Source organism: Strongylocentrotus purpuratus, unplaced genomic scaffold (genome assembly GCF_000002235.5).
Source record: "Strongylocentrotus purpuratus isolate Spur 01 unplaced genomic scaffold, Spur_5.0 spur5_scaffold_11, whole genome shotgun sequence".
Taxonomy (NCBI): Eukaryota; Metazoa; Echinodermata; class Echinoidea; order Camarodonta; family Strongylocentrotidae; genus Strongylocentrotus; species Strongylocentrotus purpuratus.
The window spans coordinates 29,831,762-29,847,527 of NW_022145596.1; the positions used below are offsets into that span (position 1 = coordinate 29,831,762).

The 15,766-nt window shown below is 35.9% G+C and overlaps 1 protein-coding gene across 1 annotated transcript; it reads right to left on the reverse strand.

The window, feature by feature from the left end:
• Positions 1-4,035: 4,035 nt before the first annotated feature.
• On the reverse strand, positions 4,036-6,602 carry LOC105439411 (beta-2 adrenergic receptor-like). The gene is made up of 2 exons (XM_011668347.2): positions 5,211-6,602; positions 4,036-4,443 (listed from the first exon to the last, which is right to left on the reverse strand). Exons 1-2 carry the CDS (start codon positions 6,048-6,050, stop codon positions 4,144-4,146), a joined length of 1,140 nt encoding a protein of 379 aa, XP_011666649.2. The 5' UTR covers positions 6,051-6,602; the 3' UTR covers positions 4,036-4,143.
• Positions 6,603-15,766: the final 9,164 nt, after the last annotated feature.

Sequence of the window (15,766 nt, forward strand, 5' to 3'; positions counted from 1 at the left end):
CACGATAATCCTATTCTTAAAGGGGAAGTCCTCCCAAATATGAAGTTGGTTTTAATAAAAGCAGAAATATTAGAGGAACGCTAGGTTAGAGAAAGTTTTTTTTTAATCCGATCAAAAATGAGATTTTTGAAGTTGCGATCAATCAAACCCAAATTTGCAACACTGTGACGTATCACGCGAGCTCTTAATTCTCCAATTTACTTTAATAGACATTCATTTTCTCAGTTATTGATGACGGAACAGATATTTTCCTTTACATGGGTCGAATTGAAACATATTCGCAAGATACGTCACGGAGCTACCAATTGGTATTTGATAGATCGCAACTCTAAAAATTCATAAATTTTATTCGGAATTTGCTCAAAATTTCACTGACCTGTTCCGCCCATTTTCAGCTTCTAGCTTTAATTAAAACCAATTTAATAACAGCAGTGACTTCTCCTTTGATTTCGCAATAAAAATTGAGTTGACTTACGTTTATTGTATCCTATAGACAGAAACAACGAATAAAATCGCAGATTGACATTATAGTCTCATATGATTAATAAAGTAAACATATTGATCAAGATGTATATAACAAATGAACAAAGACCATGTTTAATTTCTCATTCAGTTGTTTAATATTAATTTGCATTTTAATAGACACAACTTGTAAAACTATAAATAAAGTGAACACGTTGATCAAATTATACATACATATTGAAATTCAATTTAATTTGAAAATCATAACTTCCTTAGAGACCTTTAAATCCAAGCTGAATTTTTAATTTTTTTTTTAACAATACCTGTACTTGGCACTATGACACTCATCCGAACTTTCTCGTCCAAACTTTCTTACTCTTTCTATTTTTCTTGTGCGCCTCAGAATAGCATTGTCTAGATAGACGGCGCTATACAAATGCCTATTATTACTATTGTTGTTTAAAAAGATCATATTTATATACATATATATTTTTGTATATATATAATATAGAACAAACATTTAAACTTGGTTTATCCTCCGTCACGGCAATATACAAATAATAATTACAACAATTTAAAACTAGAAATACAATGGTGTCACAACGATATACGTGCAATGACGGCCGTTTTTCTATGTGTCAAACGAAAGAGCTTATCTCGGACTTTCCAGAGCAATTTGTAAGAAGTCTGTAGCTTCTGTGATATTGGAGATAGAAAGACCTATACAAACGGCCCGCGCATATTTTTTTTACACAACTGTTTAGCCATTTTCGCGAAAAAATTCCAAGAAGTGCTCTGGTGAAAGAGTCTAAGTCGTCAGCGCACTTATGTGCAGGCACGTACACCCATGGAAGGGAAGATGATAGAAAAGGGGGAAAACAAGGATAGTGGAGAGGATAGGGAGAAGGAAACACAAGGAAATACATAAGGAAAGAGAAAAGGATAAGTCAAAGGAAGAACATGGAAATACATAATTGAAGAGCTAAGAGGATCATAGATCTAGACTAAGGAAAAACAGGGAAATACATAAAGAAGCTAGAGAAAGGGAATCTATCAGATTAAAACAAAGAAATAGATGACGAATTAGGAGAAAAGGATAGATTGAAGGAGAAACAAAGAAATACATAAAACAAAAGAGAAGAGTTAAGAATGAAGGAGAATAAAAGAAATACCGAAGGAAAACGTACTGGGGATAGATTGAAGGAACAACAAAGAAATATATAACGAAGGAGAAAAAGGATAGATTGAAGGAAAAAAAAGAAATACATGACAAAAGAGAAGAGGATAGATTGAAGGAGAACACAGAAATACATAATGAAAGAGAAGAGAGGATAGATTTAACCCAAAACAAATAACGAGTAGGCCTATGTACACATGTACAGCTCCAGCAATCCAACAAAACTGCTAAGGATAATGCTAGACTCTGTCTCTAGTCGTTTGCAAAGTATATTTGACTGAAGTGGCTAAAGAGTTGTGTAAAAAAAATATGCGCAAACGGCCCGAAACGGACAAAATGGCGCATGGACGGTGACGCATGAGTGATTCCGGAGAACGAGGATTTCAATGACCTTGATGGGATATGTGCTAGAGATTTTGCCTAAGAAGTTTGAAAGGAATTGGGATAGAGGAAAGGACCTATAGCAAGGATCGCAAACACTGCGTGAAAAACGGATTGTGGTAAATGAAGAACACGTGATGACCGTGACGCATGCTCTGGCACTAACAGCCGTCCATACTAACACAATTATGCAGAGTTTAAAATGGCCCCCGTTTCACTGACATAGATATTTAGATCGCAAGTTGCAATTATTTCGAAATTTTCTTGAAAACTGCATATTTGGAGGTCACTTTTCGTAAGGACGGTCAGAGTCAGGGAACATATTTTTGTATTTGGCTGGAAAGGGCCTAGCTTTAAGTAGCTAAATTCAAAAAAGGGTACGGGTTTGGTCAGACACGATGAAGCTATTCGGCCAGAGAAAGTAAGCAAAGAAACGGACAAAATGGCACCAAAATATTAATAGGAATAGGGAAGAATGTGAATGAAAACAAAGCATCGACGAGATCGTCATTGCAATAAAAATCCTTCAGATTTCTCTTCTCTACTATGACCGGTTTCAATTTTATTTCTTAAGACAGTGAATTCAAAATTACAATTTACAAAACAAATGCAACAAAATTGATACCGTCAAACAATACGTACGAGCGCATTGCGCCAAAATGGCGCGTTGCTTGGTAACAAAATTATCATTGTTATATATTTCTACACCATAGATAGCAAATTAAAACTTACCAACAAGTTCAACAAACTATCGTTATACATACGATACGTAAAGGCGCATTGCGCTAAAATGGCGCGTTGCTTGGCAATGGAATTATCATATTTAAGTAATATGGACTGCCTTCAGGGCAATACGACATATATCGCCCGAACCGAAGGTGAGAGTGATATATGACAAGGGATCAATATTACCATGTGGACTATTGACATCAAACGTTACTAAAAAAAAACTATTATCGTCAATATTTTGAGATAGATGATTCAAGAAATATACACTATGTCGGATATAGCTCTTTACAAGAGTCAATTATGGTTTCAGTACAAATCAATCAGAATGCTTACATGGTGAGTAGGACATACATGTATTGCGTCAAAACATAAATAATCATACAATTATGAATAAGCTACAGTAAAATTATCCAGCAAACCATATTAAGAGATAACGCACAGAAATTGAATTTTCTTAATAAATTAGTTATACACCTACATATAAATTAATAAAGTATGCTAAACGGGTAACAATTGCTAGTCTTTTTCAAAATCATATAGATATGAATAGATCGTTCGAAATGAGAGAGAAGGCAAAACAAAAGGGCTGGAGGAAAGTAAATAAAAGAGAGGTAGGAAAATGCAAAGAGCATAGGAGATCCATGAAAAGTATGAGAGAGAAAGACAGAGGAAGAGAAAGGGAGAGAGGGGAGGGAAAGAGAGATAGAGAGAGAGAGAGAAGACAAGGCTGATGATGAGAGTGCATAACTGACAGGTAAAAAGTACATTGACATTTGAAAGAATACTGGTTGAAGATCCAAAATTTACAAGCAAATATGAAAGACCTTTTGTGTTTTAAAACGTCTTCTTTGATACATTTAATTTGATGTATATTTTAGGAAAACCATAACAATAGTTGTTCATATATTCAAAATCCGTAATACATGATTTTCCTTTTTTGTTAAAATATTTTTTATCAAGGCTTTTTTTTTTCTTTTTTTTAAACTTTTTTATTCTCATTTTTGTGTAGTTCACTGTATGTTTCTCTTTTGTTCAAAATGATCATTCATGTATTACGTTCAAAAGAATCGCCTTTGTCTGCTTTATTTGATGACTTATTTGATGGCGGACGATTCATTATTAGGCAACTTATTTCTATGGTGGTACGGGAAGGGTTTTGGGAGGGACGGGGCAGAAGGACTGGAAAATGATGTGTTATTAAGCAGGAGAGATAAGCGGATAAGGGGGAGCGGGCTTGTGCGATTTGAAAAAGTTCATTTTCATTTTTTCATCGAAGCAACTTCTTTTTTCCGTGTTGATCTACTCCAAATAAACAGCCCCCATCTAGAACAGCTTTTGTAGGCGATATGCAGGTAAGCCGCAAGCCACCCTCACCAGGCGATGTATCATTTTAATCAACAGTACTGTTTAGGATTGCAGATCATTCCCGCCACGGTTCCGCGAAAGAGAGGTTGTGCAACGGCGTAACTCACCGGGTTTAGGAAACTGTTGGTGAAGCGAATCGTGGAGATGAAGGCGAGCATTACATCGGGGAGCTTTCTTTCCAAAAGGATGGACTGATCAGAGCTGGTGACGATGACGAAGATGACGTGGGGCATCCAAGACACCAGGAATGAAATGATGATGAACGAAAGGCTGCGTGTTGCCTTGCGAGCTGAAGCATCGGAATCACGATATTCACGATTTCGCTTTGACTAAAAAATAGAAATAAAATAAAATATAAAACCATATGGAACATAATAAGAAGGAAGGATCGTTGAGTTATGTTAAAGGAATATTGTGTCATTGGCTTTCACGGTTTTGTCCTGCATTTTTCTCAGAATCACAAATCTATCAAATTAAAATAGGAAGAAATAACATGCTCTTGCTTTTTATTTCCTACTAAAAATCTAAAACGTCTCAAACAATTTTGCTTTATATCTTCAGTTGAATGTTTCTCCTTGTTTTTGTTTTGTTTTTTTTTCTGGGGAATGGGGGGGGGGGGGCACTTTTTTACCGGTAGGTAGATGCACTTCATGTTCTTCAAGCGAGTGTGTCACTAAACCAAATTCGAACCAATTTCCCACAGGTTTGTCATTTTACAAAAAGTGAAACAGACTTCAATTATATATTTTAATTTATCGACATAATATTGAAATATCGTGGATTATGCGATGCAATTAGACAAGGGTTTAACAATTTATTGTACTATTTTTAACAAGGTGCCACAACCTCTTTTCCCAGATACAATGGCATTTGTTATGAAACGTATTAAAGGATGTTCACATGTCTAAGCAATTTTATTAAAGAGAAGAAAAGGACTATGCAAAAGTTTTCTTAAATGGAAATGCATTTTCGACCTGAATGATAAGAGTTGGGAAACATATTGTTCTATTGGATTTAATTGTGCCAATAAAGTCTAAAAGATGAAAAATAAAGTTCGATGTTTTTGTGAACATGTTTCCAAAAAGTAATGTCATACCTTTTTGTTCTGACCTGTCTGCTGAACATCCGTGCTTTTCATCGCAATCTTGGAGTCATCTTGGGATTGATGATGCGGCGCCAAATTAGACCCACCATTCGAGGAAGTCCCAGTATTTGGCTCTTCCTCACAACCACTGGACTTCATATTAAACTTGTCTTTAAGATGTTGCGCTCCTAGGGAGTTTCGTATCTTGTATAGGATTCTGGCGTACAAGACGGTGATGATGAAAAGGGGTAGAATAGTCATCATCACCGGAAGTGACAGCAGGAGGATCCTGATGAGGCGGTCACCATCAGTCGGAGTGCTGGCATCGAACCCGAAGAATGCAAAAGGGAGCCAGAAAATGAAAGCCACTACCCAAGGGATAGCATTAAGGAGATACGCTTTGGTTTTGCTCCTGCTTGTGAAATGTTTGATAGGTTGATAGGTGGCTTGGTATCGATCAACGCAGATGACGACGATGGTGATCACGGAAACACTTAGGACACCGTCGTTGATGCCGAGAAATATCTTACACCAGAATACCCCTGGGTGACAGTTACTTACGAAAAGGACAATGAGCGAGAAACCAACCGTCAAGTCGGTTAGGATGAGATTGATAATGAAAGAATTGTTATATGTCCGAAGTCGTTTCTCTATGACATATGCGACGAGCATAACCATGTTAGATGTGATGATAAGAGAGGCGTAGACAATGAACAAAATGGCACTGGTAACACTTTGTAATGGCGCTTCAAGCATGTCAGGAACATTGAAGGGAGGTGGGCCATCGGGTTTGCCTGTCCCTGGCAAACCCTCGTCCAAAGCAATGTTAATCGGAAAAGTAATGCTCGACATTGCAATGGCGTAAAGAACGATTGAAATATTAAGGGATCTTTTCCTAGAGTGAAAAGGGAAAGATGTAAAATTGTAAAATCCGTAGTCTTCTAAATCGTATGCAAGCCCTTTGCGCGGGAAAAAAGGGTGACTTTTCTTTTAAATTTGCAATGGTATGATCAACTTCTTATAGCTTCTGCGATCAGTTGATCTTTGAAAAGTAATCCTCTAGAATAAATTTGTCATTAGGGGCCTACGCCACGCTGTACCCTCCAAACAAACAAACGGAATCCGACTTGAAATGTGTAGATCTTATGCGTCTGATATAATTTTACTGATTTTTGTATGTTTGCACACAGTATTTTCGGTCACGTAACCAATATAAAGCGATGATTCTTCCAACGTATAAAGGAAAACCAGCGGTCATTAATTCGATTGCGTTTCTTTAAAAATAAACAAATATCTGCCTCAGTCCTTTGAAGTATGACATGTAAGTCAGAAACGAAATTGTGGTCCATCTAGCGTTGCTGCCCAGCTCTGTGGAGATTCGAGTTTGTCTTCTTTTTATGTAGTTCGTACAATTTTCGAGTATTCAAGGAGAGCATTGATTTTTAGAAAGAGATAAAAAAAAAATATGATGTAAGCAAATTTTTTTTTTATCCGAGCTCGAACAAAGTCAAACAAAGCTGACAAGTCCCCGCGAGCAGTAGGAACCAACATAATTTTGAAAACTATATTTTCAGGAGAATAGTTTAGACATTTAACAGTTACAAAATTAATCAGTTGTTATCCCCAGGCACCGCCCACCGCCAAACTAATTAGCTTTGAACAATTGTTTTGCTTTCAATGATTTGTTGACCCCGCTGATTATTCTTATTTTGTAGTTTTTCATTTCCTTAGTAAAATATGTAACCGTAGGCCTATTTTTTTTTACCTTAACTTTTTTCATTTTTGTCATATTCGAACTTCTTGCCCCTCTCCCCCCCCCCTTTCTCTCTATCCCTCTCTCTCTCTCTCTCTCCCTTTCTCTCTCTCTCTCCCTCTCTCTCTCTCTCTCTCTCTCGCTCTGTTATCTGTAATATTCATTCTCTATACAGTTTTTCACTCATTCAATCGTGGTCAAAACATCATCTCCCTGTGGATGTCCCCGCCTACTGCTACATGTGCCCGAGGAGTGAAAGTAATGAGCCATACAGCAATAGTGTTGGTTATTGAATATCCGAGAGATAAAGCATGAAATAAAGCTTCCTAAGATATAAATGAATTTCACAAATATCAATTCACCTTTTTTTCTTGATTTTATTTGAATAATAAAGTATTTTAATTTATTTGTAAAATTAGATGTATGACCTAATACCCTCCCGTCTCCTCGGACACAAGTAGCAGTAGGCGGGGACATCTACAGGAAGATGATGTTTTGACCACGTCAAGCACATGTTTTTTTCATAATCCAAAGAAAATCAATGATAAGGCTTTGAATTGATCTTTGTGAAAATAGTTTGTATCTGAGTAAGCTTCATAACATCCGTTTTCACTCGAATATTCGATGTACAACACTAGTTATATACCTCACTTAAGTAATCCAGCCATCTGATTGGTCGAAATTGCATTCATAAACTTCAACTGTTCCTGTAAAATTCCCGGTAACCATGCTTAAAACATTTAATATTTTTAATAACCATGGTTATTAAAAAAATAGGTCAGTCTCCATGGTTACCCCATAGGTTTACATGTTAAAAAATGGTTTGAGCGATGGAGGATACCGTATGTGTGCGAATAATTGGTCGGTAATTTCAATACAATTGAATCTCGATCGATCTTACCGACAATTTTATCTTGCATTGTTGACATGAAGACGAAAATAAACTTCCAAAAACAAAAAAACATCTGCCGATAGATCTTGATCTAAGTTCGTGCCAATATGCATTGCAAAAGTAAAAGAAGAGTCCGTATATGGAGCTTTTGCGAAGCATTCATCACACGCAAAGCCGGTTTCAATCCATTTTAATGTATATATAGTACAAAACTGCCAAGCATGTTAATAACGCGCGATGGCCGAGAGGTCTGAGGCGCTGACTTTAGATACATCACCTTTTGTACGCAAGAGTTCGAATCTCATCTTGGACCAAAAAAAAAAGTATTTTTTATTTTTTAGTCTATTTTTTTTCGGCATATAAAAGTATTAATGACTGCTTTAATATTCGAGAAATAGTTGTTTTTATACGCTCTCGGGAAGGTTACAATTGGGCTATTCCCCTCGGCACGCCTCGGGTAATAGCACAATTCTAACCTTCCCTTGAGCGTATAAAAACAACTATTTCTCTCAAAGCAGACATTAATACTATATTTTATTGTATGGCTTATTACCCCTCCCCTCTCCTAAGGCAGATGTAAAGACGTAGGCGGGCACATCTACAGGTACAAACTGTAGGTGATGTTTTCACCACGTAAAACACGTATACTCAAAAGAAAATCAATGCAACCGGGCATGGTGGCTCAGTGGTTAAGAGTGCCCGCCTCATAAACGGGAGGTCGTGGGTTCGAACCCCGGCCGAGTCATACCAAAGACTTATAACAATGGGATCTTCTGCCTTCTAGCTATAGGCGCTCAGCATATTAGATTGGAGAAGGGTAGTAATAACAAATTAATATGTAATTATGCAGTGCCCGCTGGAAGAGCAGTTTCATAACTGAAGGGGCTACCGTGGGTAAATAAAACGTTATTATTATTAGTAGTAGTAGTAGTAGTAGTAGTAGTAGTAGTAGTAGTAGTATAAACGAAGCTGAATTGATATTTGTGAAATTCATTTGTATCTTAGGAAGCTTTATTCTGTCCTTTACATCTCGGATATTCAATAAACAACACGTACTAGCTATATGGCTTATTACCGTCCCCTTTCCCCCGGCATATGTAGTCTTCTAGCACTACATAATTCACTTCAATTGAGCAAGAACGTACCCTGATCGAAGATCGCGAAGAGGATGTATAGAACGCGAAGAAAGTTGTCGAAGCTTTGATACAAAAGTGATGAAGCAGCTAACTGCAGTCTTCAGTCATGATTATCAATGCAATATTCTGGGAGTAGGAGTCCGCGAAAATATAGACTTTATTAACAAAGTTAATTCAACTCATATAAAATATAAACCAGTGGCGGATCTGGGGGAAAAGGCGTGATAAAACACGTTAATTTGACCCCTCCCCTGGTGCTCAAGGGGGATGCGATTTTTCATGCGTTAGTCCTTATTTTAATTAATTGATTAATATTAATCCATAAGTTAGTTTCTGAGGTTATCCTGCACCCCCTCCCCCTCTCTCTCTCTCTCTCTCTCTCTCTCGTACATGATTGTCTCCGACATAAATAAGCATAGTAACAAGAGATCATCACGTGAACTAGTGATTGTTTCGTCATAGATTCGAGCGCATGCGCAATGTGAAAAACAAGCGCATTAAGCGCGTATGTTGAATAACCTTAGCAATTTTTGTTTACATATTCCTCACAATATCTATATTGTTCTCGTAGTGTTTATTCACTATACTTTTCTCTGCCTTTTCAGCCAATTTTTGCCTAATTTTGGTCGATTGTGCGTCTCATTTCTTGTTATTGTCAACATCTAGGCAATTTGAAGCCTTAGATCTGTTGCCAGATTGAGAATTTGAGAATTACCAGCGTTATGAGTTCTCGAACTACGGTATGAGTATGACCAGTAACAGTATGACCGTAGACACAAAGTTAACGTGTATCAAGCGATACATGTCGGGCAATGCCGTTATTCATCCGACAAACCCCGACTTATGTTTCTCAAAATGTGATTTATGTTACTACTTTTACTGGACTTCAGAAAGGAAAAATTCGTTATGCGAGTCTGACTTTTAGACGTAGCCCACGATAAATTATTAAATATTGGGTATCGGCAGATAACCGAATTTAACCCATTTTCATCTAGATCATCTTTGCCTATATTCAAACATTTTCAGGGAGAAACAAAGTTAGGATTTCTGAAACGCAGTGTAACATAAGTGATAAAATGTGTGTTTGTTTTATTTTCAGGCACAATTACAATATTCTAGTAGTTGTTTTAACTGGGCCTTAGTCAAGTTCTTGTAACTGTTTCCCAATTTAAGTTTAAATAAAGCGAAATAAATATGAACAAACCTTGTTCTCTTCCTTTCCACTTTACTTCTGTTCCTCCTATTTTAGATCCGTTCTTCTTATATTCTCTTATTTGTTTCTTGATTTTCATGTTGTATCTTCTTAGTACATGCAGTCTTTTCTTTCTTGGATTTCTTCTTCCTTTAACTTCCACCTTTTCTCATCCTATTCACTTTTAGTTTCCTTCCATGGGGCTCTACATTTTGTTTTTGTTTTCACTTTTATATTTTTCCCTCCCTCTCCATTTTTAATTTTTAGAATTGCATTGCATAATCACAAATGAATGAATAACTTCGGAAGTTGACGCATAAAACATTTACTTAATAAAATGTGTTTGAGCATAATAATGGTTGAAGAGAGGGGGTGCTAATGAGTAAGATGAAAATATTTAGAGAGGATGGACTCATGAGAAATGAAGAGAAAAAGATTGAGGTGTTAATTTTATCAGTTCACCCTCTTTTTTTCTTGTTTCTTTTTAAAATTTCATTTAACTTCTCTTTCTTTTCTGTTCTCATTCTTCTTATTCTCTCCTTTCCTTTTATATTTAACGTTTACTTCTCAAGTTTCTCTAACTTTCCCTTTTCTCTCTTTCTCTCTCTCTCTTTTCATATTTTGCTTCATTTCGTTCACTCTTATAATCCCTTTTTTCTCTTTATCTCATATAATTCTCCTTTTATTTCTTCTTATTTTCCTTCTTTCCCTCTCTTTTACTCATGTTTCCTTTTTTTTAAATTAAATTTAATTTCAGTCTTTTATGGCGTGACGAACGCCTTCGTTTTTCACTATATCTCTCTTTTTACATGCTTTTATTACTATTTTCATGACTATTTTAATCAAACTCATGCAGAATTTAATCTATTTCATTCTTTTCATCTTTCCCTGCTTTTTTACGTATTCACCATGCAGGGTCATCTGAGAGTAGACGTCGAGCTTCAGGGTCATCTTCTTCTCCTCGCTAAGAGCGTGAAAGACGAGATGTCCAATCTCGACTTTGTCGAGAAGCGGAGACTTCCAAACCGCGAAAAGGTTTACATCTACATCCCTTGTCGCTATCGTCATCGGACGGATAGACACTCTCTTCACTTCTACGGCTACTTTGAGTACCATCATAGCAAGCGTCAGCTCATCATCCCGATGTCGAAGCTCCTCAACCAAATCGCGGTTGAAGAGCTTCATCGACTCAAGTCGGAGTCCAAACCGTCGACACCGTCGGCTACTTCACCGCGGTGTCGACGTCGAATTCCACTCAACGATGTCCTTGGATTGGAAGTTAAACTCAAAGAAGAACATATCTTTGAGTTTCCCCAACACAAGGACGTCGTTGAGTGCAGGCCTGCTCTTTCCATCAATGTCCCTCTTGTTCCATCTTCCACCTCGAACTCGAGGCCGAGAAAGCGTAAGATGGACGATGATTCCTCATCATCTTCCTCTGCGAAGAAGGTCTGTTATAATAACATATTTTCAGTTCCACCGCGCACTGAATAGAGGATGTGTTTCTTTATACAGGCATAATTCTCCTTTCAATATTTTTGATTGTCTTTTCCATAAAGGTTCGAAATCGACAACAAAACTTGAAGAAGAAGAAGAAAAGAAGAAGAAGAAGAAGAAGAAAGAAGAAGAAGAAGAAGAAGAAGAAGAAGAAGAAGAAGAAGAAGAAGAAGAAGAAGTAGAAGAAGAAGAAGAAGAAGAAGAAGGAGAAGAAGAAGAAGAAGAAGTGGAAGAAGAAGAAGAAGAAGAAGAAGAAGAAGAAGAAGAAGAAGAAGAAGAAGAAGAAGAAGATGGGGTGGGAGAAGAGATGGGGGTCGGGGTAGTATTATCATCCACAATGCAATATCATGTCAATTAAGGCAGATCACTTCTTAAAGCCCCTCTAAAGTGTGGGAGTCCCAAATTCGCAAAAGAGGATTTAAGACACACAAAAACAACTAATCTCATACTAATACTAATCTTACACATTGTAGATTTCCCTCTTTGCTTTCTTTCTAGTTTAAAACGGTGCGATGGAATGTCATGTCTCATTCTTCATCTACATCTCTCTTCCTATTTGCGTTGAACTGAATTACTGTTTCGGAATAACTGTTTTGGACTAATCCTTTTAGAATATGATTGTTTTGGACTGACTGTTTTGAACTTATAGCTTTGGAATGATTATTTAGCTTGGTCTAATACTTTTGGATTAATTTTTTAGATCAACTATTTGACTTGTCTTTGTTTTGGACCACATTTTATGCTTGTGAAGTAATTTTGGACTATTTTAAAACAAAATATTGTACATTGATTCTAGTGAACTTCAGAATCTGTATATTTTTATAGTTTTTTTATAAAAATAAATCAAGAAAGAAATCCCGCAAATCTGTCTGCTGTTTCATTATTTACAGTTTACCGAGTTTGTTTGATAGTAAAAATATCATCTATTGATATGTGAACCTATACATAGGTGAAACAAACTATGAGTTAGAATATAAGACAAAAAAGAGTGATTGAAGCGAGTATGGGTATGGTTGTGTTCGCATTTGAGCTAATATATCAGTGTGCTAAACAATGTTATGCTAAAACTGAGGGAGAGAAAGGAAAGGAAAGGAGTAAAGATGAAGAGAAAGAAGGAGCAAGAGAGAGAGAGAGAGAGAGAGAGAGAGGGGGGGAGGGGGAGGGGGCAACTGTCGACGAGACTGACAAAACAAAGAAAATACAAACAAAAAATACAGCAAAGAAGAAAGTTCCAAACTGTCCCACATCCCACAATACGGACAGCCCATGAAACCAAGTATACCCATGAAAAAGTTAAGACAAAATAAAGAATTAAATAGAAGTGGCCAGAGGCCAAAGAATTCGTCTCGTGGGCTGTTGGTATTGTGGGATGTCGGTCTATATTAGTGAACCCTGTGAAAAGGGACTAGACATAATTTACTGTATACATGGACATCTATCTTATATACCCATGCTGTATAGAAGGCACCCGAGACCGACATTTTCGGTCTACGGGCTAACGGTCACGTAAAGCAGTGGCGGATCCAGGGGTAGGGGCCCCCACCCCTGTGAAAAAACAGGTAAAAACACATTAATGTTACCTTTATTTGGAGACAGGCCCCCTCCCCTGGTGCCTAAGAGGGAGGGGGGTGCGATTTTAAAATTTTCGAGGGAAAAAGAATTAGTGCTCACTAATGAGAAAGTTATGAATTTTTGAACTTGCGATCAATCAAACACAAAATTATCTGCAACACCGTGACGTAATTTGCGTGCTCTTCTCCAATTTACTTTTTTTAATAACTAGGAGAGGAGCACGCAAAGTTAATAATCTTTCCTTTTCTTCGCTCTTTGATGACAAAACAGATATTTTCGTTACATAGGTCGAATAGAAACATATTCGCAAGCTACATCCCAGAGCTACCAGTTTGTGTTTGATAGATCGCAACTCACAAAAATCATCACTTTCTTATTTCGATCGGAAATTGCTCAATGTTTCACTGACCTGTTCCTCTCATTTGTCAGCTTCTAGCTTTCATTAAGAGCAATTTAATATCAGGATGGACTTCTCCTTTGATTTTTTAATAAACATTGAGTTGACTTTGGTTAATTGTATCCACTAAAAGAGAAACAACCGGGTAAAATTGCACATTAACATGAAAGTCTCATATTGATCAAAATGAACAAACATAATAAGTTTCTGATTCAGTTGATTATTATTTGCACTTTACAAGACACAACTGTTGAAATTAAATAAAGTAAACATATTGACTAAAATATAAATAAAAATGACCAAAGATTATTTTTAATTTCTTATCAGTAGTTTTATATAAATTTGCACTTTAATAGACACAACTTGTAAAATTATAAGTAAAGTGACCAAGTTGATCAAAATATACATACAAATTGAAAAAATATCATATTTAATTTGAAAATATATATTTATTTATTTATGTAGAACAAAAAAATTAAATATGGATAATCCTCCGTAACGGCAATATACAAAGCATAATTAAAACAATTGAAATGCAAAATCCTTGAGCGTTCTCTTCTTAACTATGACCGGTTTCAAATTTATTTTTTCAGATAGTGAATTAAAAATTACAATTAACAAACAAATGCAACAAATTTATACAAAAAATACGTACGAGCGCATTGCGCCAAAATGGCGCGTTGCTTGGTAACAGAATTATGATATTATATTGTTATATTTCTACACCATAAATAGCGAATTCAAAATCACAAACAAGTGCAACGAAATATCATTAAACATACAATACGTAAATGCGCATTGTGCTAAAATGGCGCGTTGCTTGGCTACATAATTTCCATATTACGCACTGTTACATCATAGTTAAAATCATCTTATGTCATTCTCTATCTCCATTTGTACTTGATTAGACATGTAATGGGTTGTTGTTATATCATAAATGCATTATGCATGCATTCATATAACAACCGCATCATTCTCTTTGTTCAACTAAGGCTAGTTCAACCCTGACTGAAATAAATTTATTAAATATTTTTCTTTAATCTTATGTTCAGTTTCATTTTCTGTCCTCATTTATTAAAAAGGTATGACATCAAATTTGTATTTATTCCTTTTGCAAATCTTGATATATGTGTACTCACATTTAGAATTTGATATTTTTTTAATCTCTTATATGTTGACAATGGGTTGTCATTCTAGTCCTTAAAATATTTCCTGTGTCTCCGATATGTTGTTTTCCACAACCATTACAATTTAGACAATAAAGCAAGTTTATAGATGTGCATGAAAGTGTATCTTTTAATTTCAACGGTTTTTTCAAATTATATTCCAATTTCTGTTGTAAATAATGTTATTAGTGGTGGGCATATATGGGCACGTTTTATATTTCTTATCAATTTGTTTAATAGTTCCCCCTTGTCTTTGTTCCAATTACGCTAAGGTCAACATTTTCTTTGAATGAGGCGCCTGTCTCCAACTTGAAACGTATTTCGTTTTCCCAATTATTTTTTTTACCTGAGAATCTTTAGTTAAAGGAGGAACATTTGTTTGCTAGTGTTTGAAAAATTCCCATTATTGGGATTGTATGTATTACATAAAATATATTTTCTTCTTGATTTGTTTTCGTTTTTGTTTGTCTCAAAACATTTTATATTACGTGCCTTTTGTGTACCTACTCAAGTGTTTCGGATATGTCTGAAGCATGAGCATGAATTCTAATTCTTCTAATCTTCTTTCTCTCACTTCTTTATTCGATACAATTGTACAAATTCCTCTTGCCAGATTATATGGTATATTTTTTTGTGTGGCGTAGATGACAGGAGTCAAAATGCAAATACTGATGAGTGTCAGTTACTTTATAATGTATATTCGTCTCCAACTTTCCATTTATGTTCATTACATGTATATCCAGGAACGGCATCTTCTCTCTTGAAACCTCAATTTTGAATGAAATATCTTTATGAATATTTTGCAGGATACCGCAAAATAATGGAACGTCTCCAAAATCTTAATATTATAAAACAATCATCGAGGTATCTTAGCCAATTTTTCTCCACGTATAATATGGCTTCTTTTGAAATGAGTTCTTCTACTTTCTCGTAAAGATCTTTTTCAAAATACCCGAAGAACAT

Bases quoted from the DNA above. Each gene is read 5' to 3' on its own strand.
- LOC105439411 (XM_011668347.2), bottom strand. From the start codon at position 6,050: ATGTCGAGCATTACTTTTCCGATTAACATTGCTTTGGACGAGGGTTTG. The intron at 4,444-5,210 runs GTATGACATTAC...TCTATTTTTTAG, and splicing joins AGACAGGTCAGAACAAAAAG to TCAAAGCGAAATCGTGAATA.